This window comes from Elephantulus edwardii, unplaced genomic scaffold (assembly GCF_000299155.1).
Source record: "Elephantulus edwardii isolate Elephantulus edwardi_28Jun2011 unplaced genomic scaffold, EleEdw1.0 scaffold00024, whole genome shotgun sequence".
NCBI classification, from domain to species: domain Eukaryota; kingdom Metazoa; phylum Chordata; class Mammalia; order Macroscelidea; family Macroscelididae; genus Elephantulus; species Elephantulus edwardii.
In genome coordinates this window covers 3,302,941-3,321,822 of record NW_006399774.1, presented here as the reverse complement: position 1 = coordinate 3,321,822, position 18,882 = coordinate 3,302,941, and the positions used below count along the sequence as shown (strand labels likewise).

Genomic DNA, 18,882 nt, shown 5'->3' with positions numbered 1-18,882 from the left:
ATATAAATATATAAAAGTATGTTTATGTGTGTCCATAAAGGCCATGGAAACACCATGAGATGGGATGGTTCTGTTCAATGAGATTCATAACTAATGTCAACCCATGAAAGTTTGTACTATCTAATAATTATATCTTTGGCATTGATAATTAGGAAGCTATATTCTCTATTTAAGGGCAGAATTATTATTTTAGTTTTGTATGTGGAGCCTGCAAAGAGAAAATATACAGAAACAATTTTTTTATTATCACCTTATTATATCCAATTTTTTACTTGGAGAAAAGAAAATCTTGGGGAAATGAGAGCAGGTCGCTTTGTCCAGGCTGAAAAGGGAGGGCAGAGTTCTGAAAACCTAAGTTGCACTTTCTGTTGAGTCTCATCAACTTTGAGGTTGAAGTCAGGAACCTAAATTTGAAACTTTTCTGTGGTTGTTTCTAGACTTCAGTGGGATTCTGGTCAGATGCAGATCGACTTTTCACCAGATGAAGGTGGCTTAGTATAATAATGAGAACAATAAGATTTGAGATGTTTGCACCTTTGCTCTTGATTGTTCATGAGAAGGCGTGCACTTGACTTCTTGACTTCTGACAGGCATCCCTGTGTTTTCCTTTTCCTTAGGACCGCCTCAAAGGACTGGGAGGTGTGAAGGATTCCCTTTTTGTTCTCCATGAGCTGGGAGAGCAACTCAAGCAGCAAGTGGATGCTTCCGCCGCATCAGCCATTCAGTCTGACCAGCTCTCCTTGAGTCAGCACTTAAATGCCATTGAACAGTCTCTGTCCAAACAGCAGACCATGTTCCAGGTACAGAGTTCACACCGAGCAGATGGTAGGAAGTGGTGATGTGCTTGGCGTAAGTAGGGGAGGAGAAAATGCTCCCATCAGTGACATCATGCCTTTTTTCAAGACCAAAGAACTAACACACTAAGATCAAAGGTTTTTGAAAGAGCCAATGAGAGTGGGGTCTAGGGATGGACATTGTTCTCTCTAATGTAATTTAGCTCCTAATCCGAGCCTACCTCCATGGTACTGAGTAAAGTACATCCAACTAGTAAGCATGGCGTGCCTTTGGCATTAATATACATGTTTATAAAATTCAAGTTTTATTTAGGACCACTGTATTTTTGATAGTTTGACTGTAAATTTGACAAATAACATAAATTGATTATTTGATGAATAAAACTTCAAAATAACCCTAAATTTTAGAAAAAAAAATTAATAAAAGAAAATTTAAATAACTGTAGCCTTGGGATTTTTTTTAAGGAAATAGTATCTTTAGAAAAACAATTTTATACATAAATAAAAACAATAACAATACTTAGAAAATATATTAAAATAATCTTTAATAGCTCTTGCCCTTTTACTTGATTTCTAAATACTGTTTTTTCTTTTGTGGGGGGGAAAAAGGCTGGAGTTCTTGACTACGAGACCTTTGCTAAGAGTTTAGAAGGTCTGGAGGCCTGGATAGTGGAAGCGGAAGAGATCCTACAAGGACAGGACCCTAGTCATTCATCTGACCTCTCAACCATTCAGGAGAGGATGGAAGAACTTAAGGTAAACGTGTTAAAATATGAATTGCATGCACTCAATTGTCTGTCCGTACAGCCTAAGGCAAAGGCACAACTCCTGACATAGAACTGTTCTCTTCTGGGCTCAGTCACCTAGAAAAGTGAAGTGTTTGTGGGAGGCTCACAAGAGAACTGAGGCAGGGCCAGCTGCAGAAGACTACCTCACACCTCCTGTGGTCCCCGTCATCCCTTCTTAACGCCCAGTTGGTCACTTCCTGATGACCTCTTGAACTACCATCTCCTCTCTGCTCACCCTGCTCTGTCTGTGGGCCCCTCCAGCATCCTTCCACAGATCCCAGGGCCCCTCCCACAGCCCTCCACGGATGCCCGGGCCCCTCCCGTGGACTTCCACGGATCCTTGGGCCCTTCTCACAGCCCTCCACACAGGCCCACAGCCCTTCCTTTGCCTCCATCTCCCTCCTGCCAATCTATTCCATGCTGACATAACAAAATAGAGGGTTTAAGTTGTTCAATTCCCCCCTCCCCATTTAGGCATTCAACTTAATGATAAGCATTCTCAAATGTTCAAGAAGGTAAATAAAATGATATAGTAGATACATAACCATCAGTCTGTTCTTTCCCACGAAAAACTCTCCGTGGCTCCTCATTGCTCTTACAGTAAATGCCAGCATGTATTGTCAGACGTGGCATAATCTGACCTTCCTCTGTCTCCCTAAGGGTTCTCAACTTTTATTGATAAAATCTTGTTGAAAAATATGTACCACAGCACATACATAAACTCAGTCATTTCTTCCTATAAAATGCAGTGACCTTGGTTAAGTTCTTCAGATTGGGAAGCCATTCCCAGCCTCCTCTTTTAATTTGCTTCCCCTTCTTGATGTACAGTTACTTCCCCTCTGAGCTTCCTTTCGACTTGCTCTCCATTTGTTATCACTTTGATCCCATATACAAAGTCCTCTGAAAGGGGAGAGTGCTAAGGGCAGACATTCTTTGCTAGCTAAAGTCATGGTTGGCTTGAAGAAGACCAGTGAATATTTTTGGCTTAAGATTTCAAGTTTAAAAACTATCTCAGGGCAATAGCTTCATGGATTCATTTAGTTTTCTGTTCATTCTTCACCACCTTTAGCAAGAATTCTTTTCGTGAAGAGTAATTGGGTAAATAAGAGAATACACATAAACTACAAGGCAGTCAGTGGAAGGTTTTGCTTCATGCCCTAACAGTAGCTACGGCAGCAGCAAAAGCTGGCCGATGAGAATCCAGCCTGACTTTCCTTTGTTTCTCTGAAGATTGAGAGAAAGCTGCCAAGAAATGAACACGAGACGAAAAGACCAGCCTCTCCTGAGCCAGACGTGGGTGGTGGGCTTGACAAAGCTCTCCCTTCTCTGACCTTGTCTCTAACTCTCGGTTTCAGGGACAGATGTTAAAATTCAGCAGCATGGCTCCAGATTTAGACCATCTGAATGAACTGGGGTACAGGTTACCCCTGAGTGACAAGGAAATCAAGAGGATGCAGAACTTGAATCGCCACTGGTCTCTCATCTCCTCTCAGACTACGGAAAGATTCAGGTACAGTGACAGGCATGAGGAGCCCTGGCAGAGGTCTTCACCTATGTTTATCTCTTCATCCATATTTATAAAGCACTTGGTTGCCAACCGAAAGGTTGGGAGTTCAAGGCCAGCAGCTACTCCACGGGAAAACTAAGTGGCCATCTGTTTCTGTAAAGATGTATGGCCTTAGAAATGCAATAGGGCAGTTCTACCAGGTCTCTATAACTTAGAATTGACTTGAGAGCATTGGTTTTGCTTTGGGCTAGCCAAGAGATGATTTTGGTTTCTCTAGAATACTTGTAGGTTATAAATTCATAAATTTTGTGTGTTTACCAGTGCTTAGTGTTTCCAATAAGGTCAACAAAATTTAAAATTAAAGCCGGAAGAATTATATATAAGGGGACTCCCATGCATGGTGTACTAAGTATTGTCCCAAGGCCAAGGAATGAGAAGATATTGAGTATAAGGAGCTCTAGTGGCTTCAGGGTTAAGAATTGTACTGTCAACCCAAAGGCATACAGTTCAAATCCCCCAGCAGCTCTATGGAAGATGGGCAGTCTCCTTCCATATGATTAACTGCCTCTGCAAACCTACTGAAGGCTCAGTACAAGTATATCTTTTAAGCCTCCGGAAACCCTATGAAACTGGAGAGAGGGTGAAAGGCACCCAAGCGTCGAGGACTCTCCTTCATAGGGTCGCTATGAGTCTCCTGCAACTTGACGGCACTTAACAACAACAACAACATTTAAAAAGTATTTATGTATTTTTATGTGTCTGTGGGAGTTCTGGTGGCCTAGTAGATAGGGAGTTGTGCTGTGAACCCAAATGAAAAAGTTCAAATCCACCAGCTGCTTCATGGGAGAAAGAGAGTTACTCTTCATTCATGCAATTTAGTCTTTGAAAACCCTTCTGATGGGTCAGCTGTGAGTTGGTTCTCACTTAATGGGACCTAACAACAACAAATACACACATACATTTACCACCTAATAAAAAAGCTTTGTGGCAGTTAAATTACAGTAAGAAACAGGATGCTTAGGCTAGTTTTGTATACAGAGTCCTAAGAATAAGATATATATATGGAATAATATAATAACTGGATTTCTCATCTCCCCTCTGTTCCATCAGTAAGCTGCAGTCATTTTTGTTACAACATCAGACTTTCTTGGAGAAATGTGAAACTTGGATGGAGTTCTTGGTTCAAACAGAGCAGAAGCTGGCAGTGGAGATCTCAGGCAATTACCAGCGTCTCCTGGAGCAGCAGCGAGCTCACGAGGTAAGTGAGGCCACCAGCTCTCGAGGGGACAAGTTGGACACCTGTAGGAGATGCTTCCAAACATGACAGGGAGGAGCTGGGCCGCTGACACAGGCGCCAAGTCAGGTCTTGGTCTTGTTTGCATTTTTACCCCCTTTCTTCGGCCAGCGGCTTTGCTGTCTTGATCAGAGTCATGTGGTCCGGTTTTCTGCCGCATAGTCATAATAAGCGCTCTGATTGCAAACCGTCAAAGGTAGAAAACTGGCGAGACCCTGGTGGTCTAGGGTTAGAGCACCCATCTGCTAATCACAGGTTGAAGGGTGGAAGCCACCAGCAGTGCTTTCTCCCCTTGGGAAAGATATGACACAGGCTCCAGTAAATGTGTTCAGACTTACAAACTCGGGGGACTCATATCAGTTCCTTCCTTCCTCCCTCCCTTCCCTTCTCCTTCCTTCCTTCCTTCCTTCCTTCCTTCCTTCCTTCCTCCCTCCCCTCCCCTCCCCTCCCCTTCCCTTCCCCTTCCCCTTTCCCTTCCCCTTTCTTCCTTTTTCTCCTTCTCCTTCTTCCTTCCTTCCTTCCTTCCTTTTTCTACTAGTTTGATTACAAAATTCAAATACAAATTTGAACAAATTCTTTCAATTTCCCTTATTTCTTAAGACACTTGATCATAAACTGCTGTGGTTCTGCTGGGTCAGATTTGTCTGACCAGTTGGGGGGTTTAATTTTGGTTTCAGCAGGAGCTGAAAACAAATGTGAAGTAATTAATAATACATTCAGAATTGCTTTTGGGGACAATGCAAACATCCTAAAATTGACTGTGGTGATGGTGACACACGCTGTAAATATACTGAAAACCATTGACTTGTACACTTCACACAGCTGTGTGGCTTGTGAGTTATATCTCAATGGTGGTGTAAATTACAATGGGAATCATTGAAAAAACCTCCTGCTGAATTGAGTTTGTTTGTTTTTTTAAAGTGGTGAAAGAATTTTATTTATCTAATTATATTGGGAGGAGAGGATCAAAACCAACCAAACCACTGCCATCAAGTCAACTCTGACTCAGCTGAGCCCCCAGCAGGTTTTCAGAGACTCGAAATTACATGGAAGGAGACTGCCCAGCTTTCTATTGAGGAGCCACTGGTGGATTTGAACCACCACTTTTCAGTTAAAATGACAACTCTCTCCCCACTAGGACACGAGAGCTCCCCTTGTGTGACCCTAGAAGACTAAGTACTTGAGCAGAAGTGGTCTGTAGGACCTGTCAGTGACTTCATCTTTCTTGGATCTCCAGTCACTACACTTGGTATCAGCAGTTAAAAGATCAGGAGATGTCTTACACTGGGAACAGCTGCAGTCAGGAACTTCTCCAAATTATTGAGGAGCAATGATGTCAGTTTGAGGACTAAGGTGTGCCTGATTCAGGCCATGATCTTTTCACTCACTTACTATGCATCTGAGAGCTGGATAGTGGATGATAAGGATGACAGAAGAAGAATTGATGCCTTTGAACTATGATGTTGGAGAAGAGCACTGAATATCCTGTGTACTGGCAAAATAACAAACGGATATGTCTTGGAGAAAGTGCAGCCAGGGTGCTCCTTCGAGGCAAAGATTATAAAGCTTCATTTCACATACTTTGGGCATGTTACTGGCAGAGGCTATTCCTTGGAAAGGAACATTATGCTTGGAAAGGTGGAAGGTCAGCAAAAGAGAGGAAGACTCTCATCTCAGCCAGGCGCATTGACATGGTGACTGCAGCGGTGGGCCCCGGTGTGTCAGGAAGTGTGAGGATGGCACAGAATAGGATACGGTTCAGATCAGTTGCTGATAGGGTCCCTATGAGTTGTACTCAACTTGATGGTCCCTAACAACGGCAGCAACGTAGGGCCTCCAAGGCTGTAAATCTTTAGAAAGGTAGACTGCCTTGTCTTCCTCGCAAAGAGCAGCTGGCTCCTTTAAACTGCTGACTTTGCAGCTAGCAGCCAAGAAGTAATGACTTTTTTAACACGTTGCCACAAATGACAGTGATACATTGAAGGAAAAAAAATGTGTTTCTAAGCACGGTCATCAATTTAAAAGTGTGCGGCAACATGTTTTAAAAAAAATTTAAAAAGGAAGAAAAGGTATAACAACATAGAAATTGTTTTCTTTCCCCCATCCTCCTTCTTTTTTTTTTATTTTATGATTTTTTTTGTGTGTGTACCATCAAATCAGATCTAATTGGTACAGGAGGAGATTGCCCCTCCATCTCCAGCGGAGCATCTGGTGGATTCGAACCATGTACCTTTGGGATTGCAGCACAGCTTCTTGCTACTAGGCCACCAGAGCTCACTCCATCCTCTTTTCTTAAGCTTCTTGGTTGCTCATCTTTCTCTCAGAGTCAAACCACCAGAGAGGTGCAGTCTTCGGGTTAACAGGGCACCTCCCTAAAGACGACCCCACAGACCTGAGTTTATACTCCATGCCTTAAAAAGAAAGAAAAAAAAGGGTCCATATGCTGCATATGGAAGACTCCAAAACTGGACACCAACTCCACTGTGAGTTGCCTTTGAGAGGAAGAGAGAAATACCATTCTGCTTTTCAAAAATGGCATTTACTTTGTTGTTGTTCAGTCCCACGGAGTCAGAACCGGCCTGTGCCTGGCCCTCCGGCAGGTTTTCAGAGGCAGTGAGTTGCTCCGAGAGGAGACTGCCCATCTTGCTCCCACAGAGCAGCTGATGATTTCAAAGTGCACACCTTTGGGTTAGCAGTGCAAGTGGCAAGAAGCTGTGCTGCAGTCCCAAAGGCACGTGGTTCGAGGCCAGCAGCTGCTCTGTGGAAGAAGGAAGACAAATCTCCTCCCGTGTGACTAACTGCCTCTGAAAATCCATGGGAGGATCAGCTATGGGTTGGTTCTGACTCTACTGCCCACAACAACAACAAGAAGCTACCAGAGCTCCCTCCATTTACATTTAGCGTTTGTTTGATGTTGTTAGGGGCCCTTAAGTGGAGTATGACTCACAGCGACCCTATGAACTAAAGAGCTACGTCCCTCTTCAAGGGTATCTTAATTGTTTTCAAAAGGCAAAGAGTCCTGACTCTACTGCAGGTTTTCATAGGGCTGGAGATGTGTTTCATAGTCTTGTTCAGAGCAGGATATTTGGAAAGTCGGTGGAGAATGGGTCGCTACAACTAGGAGCTCTAAAGAGTGTTTCTTTTTTTTGCTAATAGTTGTTCCAAGCGGAGATGTTCAGTCGGCAGCAGATTTTGCACTCCATCATCGTTGACGGGCAGCGTCTTCTAGAACAAGGTCAAGTTGACGACAGGTAGGATGTCGGCCGTATTATCACATATTATCATGAAGGATAGTACCATCCTGGGTGTTTGTAATTTTCTTTTTAATGAGCAGATTGGAGGACACAAGCCCGGTCTTCCTAGGACAACTGCATGAGAGTGGAGGCTCCGTAACTGGAGTAAAGGCTTGTCTGTGTCTCTGACATGACTGAGTATTGAATCCCTATAAAGAACTGCTCTTAGCTTGTTTGAAGGACGGAGCGTAATTGGAAACCACCTCGCCAAGCCCTCAGGGGTCCTCTGTCAGGGCCTGGCATTAAGGACTAGATCAGAATGAACTATATCAGTGAGTTGCTAAACAGATGTTTCTAATATCCTTATAGAATTGCGGAGATTTGGTTTCTAAAAGGAGCTTAGCTCACGGTAATACATCTCTCTTCCTGAGAGATGAAAAACCTGAGGCCCGGAAACGTGAACTGATGTGCTCAAGGTCTCGTAACCCGGCAGCAGCTGAAACTGGCCTCCGGCCTGTGAAGCTAAACTCTAATCAGTATTAAATTATACCAGCCAGGCTTCTCATGCTGCCTGTGTTCTCCGTGCTCAAAATAATCCTTTTCTTAAGTGACGCCACATTCAATACGAAATCCTACGTTCTCTTCACTTACCCAGCACATTATCTGTTGAAACTGCAGAGCTAAAACCTAATTCTTTGCCCACTTTCTGGCATGTGAATGAATGGTTTAACATCATATTTGCATTTCCTTGAAACAATACTTAGTTCATTCTATGTTCTGCACTGATATTTGGGCTGTAAGACCAGCTTCTCACTCGTTGTTTAGAAGTGGCCTCCATAGAATTGTCAATGGCTGGTTTTTCTTTTTTTTTTTTTAATTATTATTAAATTTTATTAGTTTTAATGAACATTTACAGAGATTTTGGGTCCTCATTCATTCATTGTTGCACTGTTTTCTCTACCCTCCTCCCCAGTTCGTTCTTCTCCCCGCCCCCTGAATGTCTATTTTAATTGTCCAATTGCCACAGTGCTTGTCAAAGCCAGTTCTGATTAATCTCCTTTGTCAGTGTGTCCTTTGCCATTCCCTATCACTCCTCCCTGAGAGAGACTTCACCCTGAGTCATAAGGAAAAGGGGATGGCGTATTCTCTTAGCTACTTCCTGCTGAAAAGGGACGCTGTGGGTTTCAGGGTGAAGATCACGAGGTCTTTCTTTTGAGTTGCGCCTGGGCAAACTCAAACCTCCAACCTTCTGGTTACCATCTGATTGTTTGAACATTCATAGAGTTCATAAAAATGCTTAACATGACATAAAGATTTTGTCATATACAGACCATTTAGAGTATAAGCCTCATTTATTTTACTACATACAACCCTTTCTCATGCTTATGACCAGGAGCTGTGATTAAAATTATCATTTTTTTTAAAAAAATTGAAAAGAAATCTTAATTATTGTTGAAATGTTTTTAGTGCTTTGGAAGCACATAAAAGATTTTTGTGGTTAAAGTTAGAACAGCAAAATGTGATATCGTATTTCTTCTAAATCGGCCAAATTTCCATGTGCTTTTTATTGAGAATTTAAAACTTTCAAAATAAAATAAATTCATGGAACGATTTTCTGTTTATGTAAATCTACTTACATAAATAGTCATTGAAAAATAAAATAAATTCAAATGCAATTAACTTTTATCTGTGTTTTATAGTCCCTTAAGTCCATCACAGTAAGGTAAATGTTTGAGTTACTCAGCAAGATAACATGTAAAATTTAGGGGAAAGCCAGCATCTAACAGGTTTCAAATAGTAAAAAGCACTGCACCAATGAGAATGGGTAGGCTGGCCCCAAGGTGAAGGGAATTCAAAATTAAATGTTACAAAAATAAATGATCATGTTAAAGCATGGTGATGATCAGAAGGCCCAGTGGTCGGTCAGCAGGTTGTGTTTTAACTTTAATGTCTTAGCATTGGGTAGAAAGCTTCAAGTTGAGGACTGGGAGCAATGTATATTTAAGGAGACTTGGTGGTATAGTGTGTAATGCGCCCAGCTGTTCATGGAAAGGTTGGTGGTTTAAGTGCATGAACCGCTGCACAGGAGAAAGGTAGCAATGCCCTGCTATAAAGACATGGCTAAAAAAAAAAAGACATATGGCTTTGGAAATACAGTGGAAAGTCATTTGGACAGGGACTCACCTTGATAGCAGCCAGTTTGTTGTGGTTGTTTGTTTTTGTTTTTGTTTTCCTGGCAGGTAGCTCCGGTATTTTGGGCGTACAAAGAAAGAGTAAGTGCGTGAAAGGTATCTTGGCTCTCTAGCTGCCGGATTGGGGAAGGTTGATAGATTGAGTGTTCCCAGAAGTGCCTCAGAAGAAAGGCCTGGTGTTCTGCTTCTAAATGAATCCGTCATTGAAAGCCCTGTGGGGAATAACATTGCTCTGACACACGTGGGTCATCGTGAGTCAGGGCAACTCAATAACAGCTGAAGCAGGTCAATGGTTTCACACCATGAGCCCTGTCGTGGCCTGGAGCTGCTCGTTACTAGAGAGACAGATGCTTGTGATGTTAAGAGAAATCTCGGGAAGTGACTCATCACTTTTGGATTCTGTTATGAGAGGTTGAAGATATCAGAATATCTATTAAAATACAGTGCCAAGGCAGTTCTGAGTTAAGAGCAGTCCTTTTCTGGTTTCCAAAGTTATAAATCTTTATGGGAAGAGACAACCTATCTATCTTCTACAGAGAAGTTGGCAGATTTAGCTGCTAGCTTTTCATTTTGCAGGATGTTGATCCTACATCCTACGCCGTGAGAACTAGTCATCGTCACATCTAATCTATCCTACAGATCTATATAAAAAATAGAAGTGCCTAAGAAACATGTTCCTGGAGCTTGACACAATGTTCTTTTAACATTGACTATGTATGCATCTTTTTAATTAGGCGGAATCATTAAATACATTTTTAGGAATAAGGAAAATATTAAAAAAATTTAAGGACACAGTAGTCCCAGATGAGAGAGGAGGATATTATGAATATAGGATTAAGAGTATAGATTGTTGTGTACTGTGAGTTGGAACTGACCTCTGTAGGGTTTTCAGAGGCAGTTAATCCCGCGGGAGGAGATCACCCATCCTTCTCCTGCATAACAGCTGGTGGCCTCGAACCGAATGCCTTTGGGATTGGAGCCCAGGTTCTTGCCACTAAGCCACCAGAGCGAGCTCCCTAAGAGTATAGGAATAATCCTAATTCTGATTGGAAGCCACAGTCAAGAGGAGAGAATGGTTTATTCTAGAAAGAAAAGCAAATGAGCATGATAAGGAAATCACATAGACACTTAAAGTCTAGTGCTAGACTTTAGTGCTTAGATGCATAGCATGTCATTTACAATTTCCAATGAAAAACTCATTCTATTTGATGCTGCCTAAACCTATACTAGCCAATTCCAGGGCTACCACTTGAATGTCCAGGTCACCGTCAACTCATCGTGATGCTGTCTGACAGAGTATGGCTGCCCACGAGGGTTGTCTAGGCTGTAATCTGTGGGAGCAGACGACCAGGTCTTTACCACTATAGTCACTGGGCAGGTTTGAGTCACCAGCTTTTGGTTCACAGATGGATCACTGGTTGCCTAGAGAGGAAGGAACTGAGATGCCAACCCAGAGGCAGGTGGTTTGAATCCACCAGTCACTCTGAGGGAGAAAGATGGGCAGTCTCCTGCCGTGCAGTTCGAAGCCTCTGAAAATCTGCTGGTGGACCAGCTATGGGTCTGTTCTGACTCAATGGCAATGAGTTGAGTTCAACTGACTATAATCTAGAGCTCTTAAAAGGGGCAATTTTACTTGTAAGGACACTATTGAAAACACTGCCTCTGTTTGTACTGATACATGGAAACATTGGTTCATTGATCCCATACCATTTTCCTTAGCCGTGACCAAAGTTTTTAAAATGGGTGACCCTGGAGGACGTTATGCTGAGTGAAATATCTCAGTCACAAAAGGATAAATATTGCACAGGGTCACTGCTGTAAAACGGGACTGACATCGGGGTTGAGGGAAGACTGAGAAGGATATATATACTGCATTGAAACAGATGAGGGAGAGAACCGTTTAAAACGGATATTTGATTGGGTATTATTGTTATGACGGGAGTCCAGAATGAAGGCTGCACAGTGTAGTGGACTTGGAGGGAGGGATTGCATAACAATGAAAAGAGTTTTTCTTTTACTTTTCAAAGAGAAGAGCAAACTGGGTCGGGGAAGGGATGGGCAGGGAGAAAAGTGTAACAATGAATGACTGGAAAACCTAAGTCTCTTTAAACTTTCATTACAATTAATTAAAAAAAAAAAAGACTTGCCTTCGCTCTGCCTTCCAGCTCATAGCGGGCGTCTGAAGCCACCTGCTCGGGGCTGTGGAAGTGCCCCAGAGGGAAGCTCCTTCACGTATCACTGTTTCCTCTGCAGGGACCAGTTCAACCTGAAGCTGACCATGCTCAACCATCAGTGGCAGGGCGTGGTGCGCAGGGCCCAGCAGAGGCGCGGCATCATTGACAGCCAGGTCCGCCAGTGGCAGCGCTACCGCGAGATGGCAGAGAAGCTCCGCAAATGGCTGGCCGAGGTGTCCTACCTGCCGGCCAGTGCCCTGGGGAGGGCCCCTCTGCCGCTGCAGCAAGCGAGGACCCTCTTCGATGAAGTGCAGGTGAGGGACAGAGCACACTGCGTTCAGCCTCGCCTGGGTTTCCTCCGCCCACTCTACCCGAGTCTAAATTCTTCCCAGGGATTCCTGAGTGGCTGGCAGCGGGAGCCGAACAGGACCCACCAGGGTCAACAGAAATGCACCAAACAATTGAAGCACTAAGCCCGCATTTAATGCTGAAATGGCTGGAAAATCTAGCCTCACCAAAACTCCTTACATCTCCCACCCCAGGATCTCCCATGAATTCACTGAATCCCTGTGTGGATGGAAAGAAAGAGAAATTTAACAGTGTATGGTTTTCATTCATGATGTATTTTAACATGTAGTCTACATATTTATTGCAGAAATTATTATTTCCAGCTTTAAGTGTCACGTTCATTCCAGGCTGGACTCTTATTTTGACCAGTCTGTCAATTTGGACATCTTAGACAAACAGACAGAGATAGACACACCTCCTGGTGCACTGCACCATCTTTCCCAGCATGCTGTTCTTTCTCCTTAAAAGGCACTGTTCTTGTTTTCTTAAGTTCATTGGGAGACCACACACACACACACACATACACACCCTCTTCCCCTACTAGCAGAGAAGGGCCAAATTGCTATCTTCTGGTCCCTGCCATCTCCTGCACTTTTGAGCCATGGGCCCGACTTCTTTTTAGAATTTATTCCCATGTGCATTGTAGACACTGTATGCTCAGTGGGCCTACACTGAGTGTGATGTCTTCGGCTAACTATTCCGAGTCGGATTATGTTCCCTGTGTCCTAATTCAGAGAAAGAGAAGATGACTGTCAACAAGATGGATTAACACAGTGGCTGTAACTATGGGCCAGTCAGTGTATATTAAACATCTTGTGGACGGGGCAGGATAGAGCACGGTTCAGACCTGTTGTTCAAAGGGTCTGGTCTCTGGGGGCCGTAGTCAATTTGGACGGTACCCAGCAATAATAACAGGTTTTCATTAAGTAAATGTTGTTGCCAACTAGCCGGTGTATCAAGCCGAGAGCTCTACGTCGTTGTCCACCTGTACTCCTTCCCTCTTACTCGCACGTCTGTCCCCCACATCTACATCCCCACTCACTGCCCTGGAGCAGCTCATGATTTCTTGCCTTGACAGAAAGACGTTGCTGGCCCTGCTCACTCTGGCACGTGAGCACATCCATGTTCTTCCTTCGTTTCCTACCCTCCTGCTGAGTATCAAAACCCAGTTCTCGCAGAGAGAACCAGCTCATATCTCAGTAGCAGTAAGACCTTTTCATTGCTTCTCTGGGATCAACTTCTGCTTCAAGTGAGAAGTAGCTCCTCTCAGAGCCCTCTGGTTAAGGAGGTCTTTGTGTTATGTTTTGGGATTTTTGTTTTGGGGTTTGTTTTTTTTTTGCCTTTATATTTTGAAGTTTAATAACAGCAGATAGGAAAAAAAAACACCCCAAAAAAACAAACCCCAACCAAACAACCAACCAAAATACCAAGTTCTTATGCAGAGTTCCGTCCTCTCAGATTTTCGACCACACTCTTGTGTATTTTCTACCACGCTCTTGTGTAAGTCCTGTGTTCCAGCCGTTGGAAATCACATCCAGTCTCTTGAATAAGTCCTTACTTGTCTTGCAGAGTAGATCTGTCCATCCATGCCCCTCTCCCGTCTGTCTCCAGAAGACGCCCCCTCTCCCACTCTGACCCTCATTGCACTAAACCTAAGCTCACTTCTTGCTGCCAAGTCAATGCCATCGATGACTCTCAGTCAGGATAAACCTGCCCTGGAGGGTTTCCGAGGCTACACTCTTTAGGGATGCCAATGACCACATTTATCACTACAAAGCAGGTGGTAGATTTGAGCGTTCGCAACCAAGATCTTAGCATTAGCGCTCCTCATAGCCTGTCACACTCACTGGTTCACTGCGCTGCCTTCTGACTCACCATGGTCCTCCACCAGACTTCCCAGCCTGTAAACCCTAATGGGAGGCGACTGCCTCTCCTTCACCATGAAGCCCCGCTCCCAGAGACTCCCAGCCTCATGGTCAGTAGGACAGCACACTATGGGGCAAGCCGCCAGGGCTCCTCTTAATCTAACGGTGCTCATCATATGTCTTCCAAGGCTCATTCAAGCCTTACTATGAGGAAGCCTTCTGTGCACCCTGTACTAAAGCTTTTCTCATGGGCTCAAATCTAATCAAGCAGTTATTGCATTGCATTGGACTTTTATTTAACAATGGCTACTCTCACGGTGTCCTCATCCATTCATGTGTTGCTTCATTTGTATACAAGCCTGCTCAGTAAATGTTTGCTGTGTAAAAAAAAAAAAATGTATACTGCATTGAAACCAATGAGGGAGAGAACAGTTTAAAAGCAATATATTTTAGGGCATTATGATTATCATAAGAGTCTGGAATGAAGGTTGCAGAGTGGAATATACTTGGGGTGGTGGTGGTGGGGTGCAAGGGCATTGTATACCAATGAAGGGATTTTTCTTTTACTTTACAAAGAGAAGAGAGAACTGAGGGTGGGGTGGGCAGGGAGAAAAGTGCAACAATGAATGAATGGCGATCCAAAATCTCTGTAAACGTTCATTGAAATTAATAAAAAATAAAAAATATATCTCTATATAGATATCTAGATCGACAGATAGATCCAGATATAGATATAGAGCTAGAGATAGGATATATACTTAATATACTATTAAAATTTTGTAAATTTGATGCTGTTATTGCTAGGAGTCATTGGGTTTAATTCAACTCGTAGAAACCCCCAATGACAGAACCGAACTGCCCCATTGGGTTTTCTAGGCTGTAACTCTTTGAGCATGTTGTTAGGAGGGGTCAGTCATTGGAGAAGGACCTCATGCCTGGGAAGGTGGAGGGTCAGTGAAGGAAGGGAAGACGGCAATGAGCTGGAGTAACACAGTGACTGTAACGTTGGCTTAAGAGATGGTGAGAATGGGTGAGGTAGGGCGGGGTTTAGACCCCTCATTCAGAGGGTTGCTGTGTGTTGTGGTTGCCTCAGTGGCACTTAAGAACAGGCAGTAAGAGCAGGCCTTCAGATTTTCTCCTTTGGAGCCACTGGGTGGATTCGAACCGCCCAACTTTCCATTAGCACCAGAGTATAACATTAGATAGTGCACCTTAGATGAAAATTGTGTGATGTTTAAGAATGCTTTATACATTTTAAAAAATTATATATACTTTACTTTTTTTTTCTTTTTTAAAGTTAATGCTCTGGTTCCTTTCAGTTCAAAGAAAAAGTGTTCTTGCGACAGCAGGGAAGCTATATCCTGACGGTGGAGGCTGGCAAGCAGCTCCTGCTCTCGGCAGACAGCGGGGCCGAGGCCGCCCTGCAGGCTGAGCTCACGGACATCCAGGACAAGTGGAAGGCAGCCAGCTTGTACCTGCACGAGCAGAAGCAGCAGCTGGCCTTCCTGTTAAAGGTAAGCTCAGCTCTTCCCTCCTGCAGACAGGAGGAAGCACCTTGTCTTCAGGCCTGGGTTTCAGTGTAAAACCTCTTCCACTGGTAACACTGCTTCCTCCAGCCCTCATTCAGATAATACAGGACTCATCAGGGGCCCCATCCTCCCTGTCTTCAGACCTTGTTGTGTCTTGCACAAACTGAAAGTACATCCCAGTCCTTAGCAATTTTGTCTTCCAGAAAAGTCTCTCTACCAAGTGCCATTAAGTTCCACAAGATCTAACTTCTGAGGCAAGGCCAGTGCCAAGCTCGTAGCTGTCAGTTTATAAATTGATAAATTCATTCATGAGCACAGAGAGTGGAATCCCCTCCCCAATCTAAATCCCCTAAAGTGCTTTTCAAGATTGAAATCTCTTTGTTTGTAAGAGGGGAAATCCTACCCAAGGAGATAAGGCAGATTTGATCTTACCACAATGGGCCCATTAAACCTTCAATTGGATGCAGGTTAAATGGGGGTCACTCATTCAACTTAGGGGCATGTTGGTTTAGCTAGACCTCCCATGTGGTGCGCTTTCTTCCTCGCACTCCCCAGTTTTACACAAAATACATAAATATGTAGTTACGGAAGGGTTGTTGTTGTTGTTGTTGATTGCTGTCAAGTCAAGCACGACTCATAGCAACCCTATGAACAAAAGACCTAATGCCTTTCCATAACTATTGTCATTTCTCCAAGTTCATAGAGTTTCCAAAAGCATGTGATTTAGAAGTGATGCCACTCCTGCTTCCAAACCTGTTTTACAACTGGGAGCTTCACCACACACTGTCCACATTGGGAAACCATTATGGTGCTTGATACCCCAGTGGCAAAAGATTCAGCATCACAGCAAACCCAGATTACTTTGTACAGCACATTGACAAAGAGTAATGCACAAAGTGGAAGAATGTTTCTCCAAATATAACAACAGTAGTCTCACTTAGCAGTGGTTAAATGTCAAGTCGAATACAACTCATAGCGAACCTTGCACAAAAGACTTGATTTCTTTTCTGTAATTAACATCATTTCTGTACATTTATAGAATTTATAATTTCCAGAGTCATCTAGTTTAGGAAGTGGATACTGCTCCTGTTTTCCAACCTGAATCAAAAGAGTATGGGTTCTAAACTCATTAAGCACCATTATTATTGTTATTGTGTGCTTTTAGGTCAAGCCCAATTCATTACTGACCCTACAGCGGAATTTCAGAGGCACTTATCCCCATCGGGGAAGACTGCTCTTGTTTTTTCCGTGCAGCAGCTGAAGGATTTGAACTGTGTGCTTTTGGGTTGACAGTGCAATGCCTTACCACGAGTGACAACTAAGGGAGCCCTGGTGGCTTAGTGGTAAGGAATTGTGCAGCCAACACAAAGGTACGTGATTCAAATCCACCAGCTGCACCCAGGAGAAAGATGGGCAATCTCCTCCCATGAAATTAACTGCCTCTGAAAACCCATTGGAGGGTCAGCTCTGGGTCAGGCCCGAGTCACTGGTATACAACAACAACAACAAGAGTGACAACTAAGTGACAAACCCACAAAGTCACATTAACTATGTTGTTCCGTTTAGCTAAGCCTCAGTTTCTTCATCTGTAGAATGAGTATAATAACACCTCCTTCATATGATTGTGGGATAATTTAATGAAATAATGAAGGTAAATTATATTGCAGAGTTTGTGACATAGATTGAGCAGTTAATCAAAGGCAGTAATTATCTTTGTTGATGTTGTTATTATCATTATTTAAAGCAAGAAAGGCTACACACTGAAATTTTACATAGATTGATATAACTAGTTACATTTTAATGAGGTTTTCTATTTGATTTAAATTTGTCACTACAATGAATCAAAATTTAGAATAAATTTAAAATGGAATAGATGCTGCTTTTTTGAAGTCGGCATATCGAGTTTATTCTTTTGAATTTTGTTTTAGAACGTATTAAGTTCTGTCTAAGAAACAAAAATACCACTTAACATCTGTAAAGACTTTTATTTGCATACAGCACAATTTATCATTAATACAATGCCATTGCTTTTCCCTTCTTTCATACTTTCAGGAAATGATTAAATACATTGTAACTCATTCTGTAGATGAATCTTTCTTGATCTGTGATGTGATTTTTGGACATATTCCCAAAACTTAATAGACTGTAATGGTTGAATCACTGTGTTTGCTTTTCATGTCAGTTTAAGGGAGTGTAACATGATGTTACTTTCTTATAATTCATGCAGTGAAAAGATTTACTGAAGTTAGCTTTAGAATCTAAGTTGGCTTGGCTAGGGGGAATTTCTATTCTTCTTTTGTTAAAGTTTATTTTCTTTTGGATCATAAATTAGATCCTGTTTGCCCAGAATTTATGAAGCTAAAGTTTAATGTTTATTCAGCATCATTTGAGTGTATCCTTCAACCACAGCTATTATATTGGTCTGTTCTTAACTCTTAATGACTGAGTGAATATGCCAGAAATAGAGTCAATATAGTACTCTGTCAACCAGACTCATGTCCTTGACAATATTCTCTTTCTTTTCTTATGAGACATTAGAAGTAGACCTCATTTCTTTTAGATCACTGAATATTTTTTCTCTTTTTTAAATTAATTTTAATGAAAGTTTACAGAGACTTAGGGTTTCCATTCATTCATTGTTGCACTCTTCTCCCTGTCCTCCCCTCCCTCAATTCACTCTTCTCCTTGAAAAGTAAAAGAAAAATTGTTTCATTGTTATGCAATCCCTCCCCCCAAGTCCACTATACTACCTTTGTTCTGGACTCCTGTCATGACAATAATACCCGAGCATATATCCCTTTCAAACAGTTCTCTCTCTCTCATCTGTTACAATGCAGTATACACCATTCCTCCCCGCCTACTCCGTCTTCCCTAAGCCCTGATGTCAGTCCCGTTTTACCACAGTGACCCTGTGCAGTATTTGTCGTTTTGTGACTGAGATATTTCACTCAGCATAATGTCCTCCAGAGTCACCCATTTTGCATAACATTGCATGAATTCTTTGTTTTTCAATTCAGCGTAGTATTCCATTGTGTGAATATACCAGAGCTTCTCTATCCATTCGTTTGTTAATGGGCACTTGGGTTGTTTCCAGCTCTTTACTACTGTGAACAAAGCCACGATAAACATGGGTACACATTGTTGTTGTTGTTACGTGC

The 18,882-nt window shown here is 42.7% G+C and overlaps 1 protein-coding gene across 1 annotated transcript in view; it reads left to right on the top strand.

The window, feature by feature from the left end:
• Positions 1-18,882, top strand: part of SYNE1 (spectrin repeat containing, nuclear envelope 1) — a 644,155-nt gene that overhangs the window by 499,112 nt on the left and 126,161 nt on the right. The window contains exons 117-123 of the mRNA XM_006882743.1: positions 618-800; positions 1,404-1,550; positions 2,938-3,092; positions 4,200-4,347; positions 7,540-7,634; positions 12,062-12,296; positions 15,515-15,709. Coding sequence (XP_006882805.1) covers positions 618-800; positions 1,404-1,550; positions 2,938-3,092; positions 4,200-4,347; positions 7,540-7,634; positions 12,062-12,296; positions 15,515-15,709 — 1,158 coding nt within the window. The remainder of the gene's footprint in view (positions 1-617; positions 801-1,403; positions 1,551-2,937; positions 3,093-4,199; positions 4,348-7,539; positions 7,635-12,061; positions 12,297-15,514; positions 15,710-18,882) is intronic.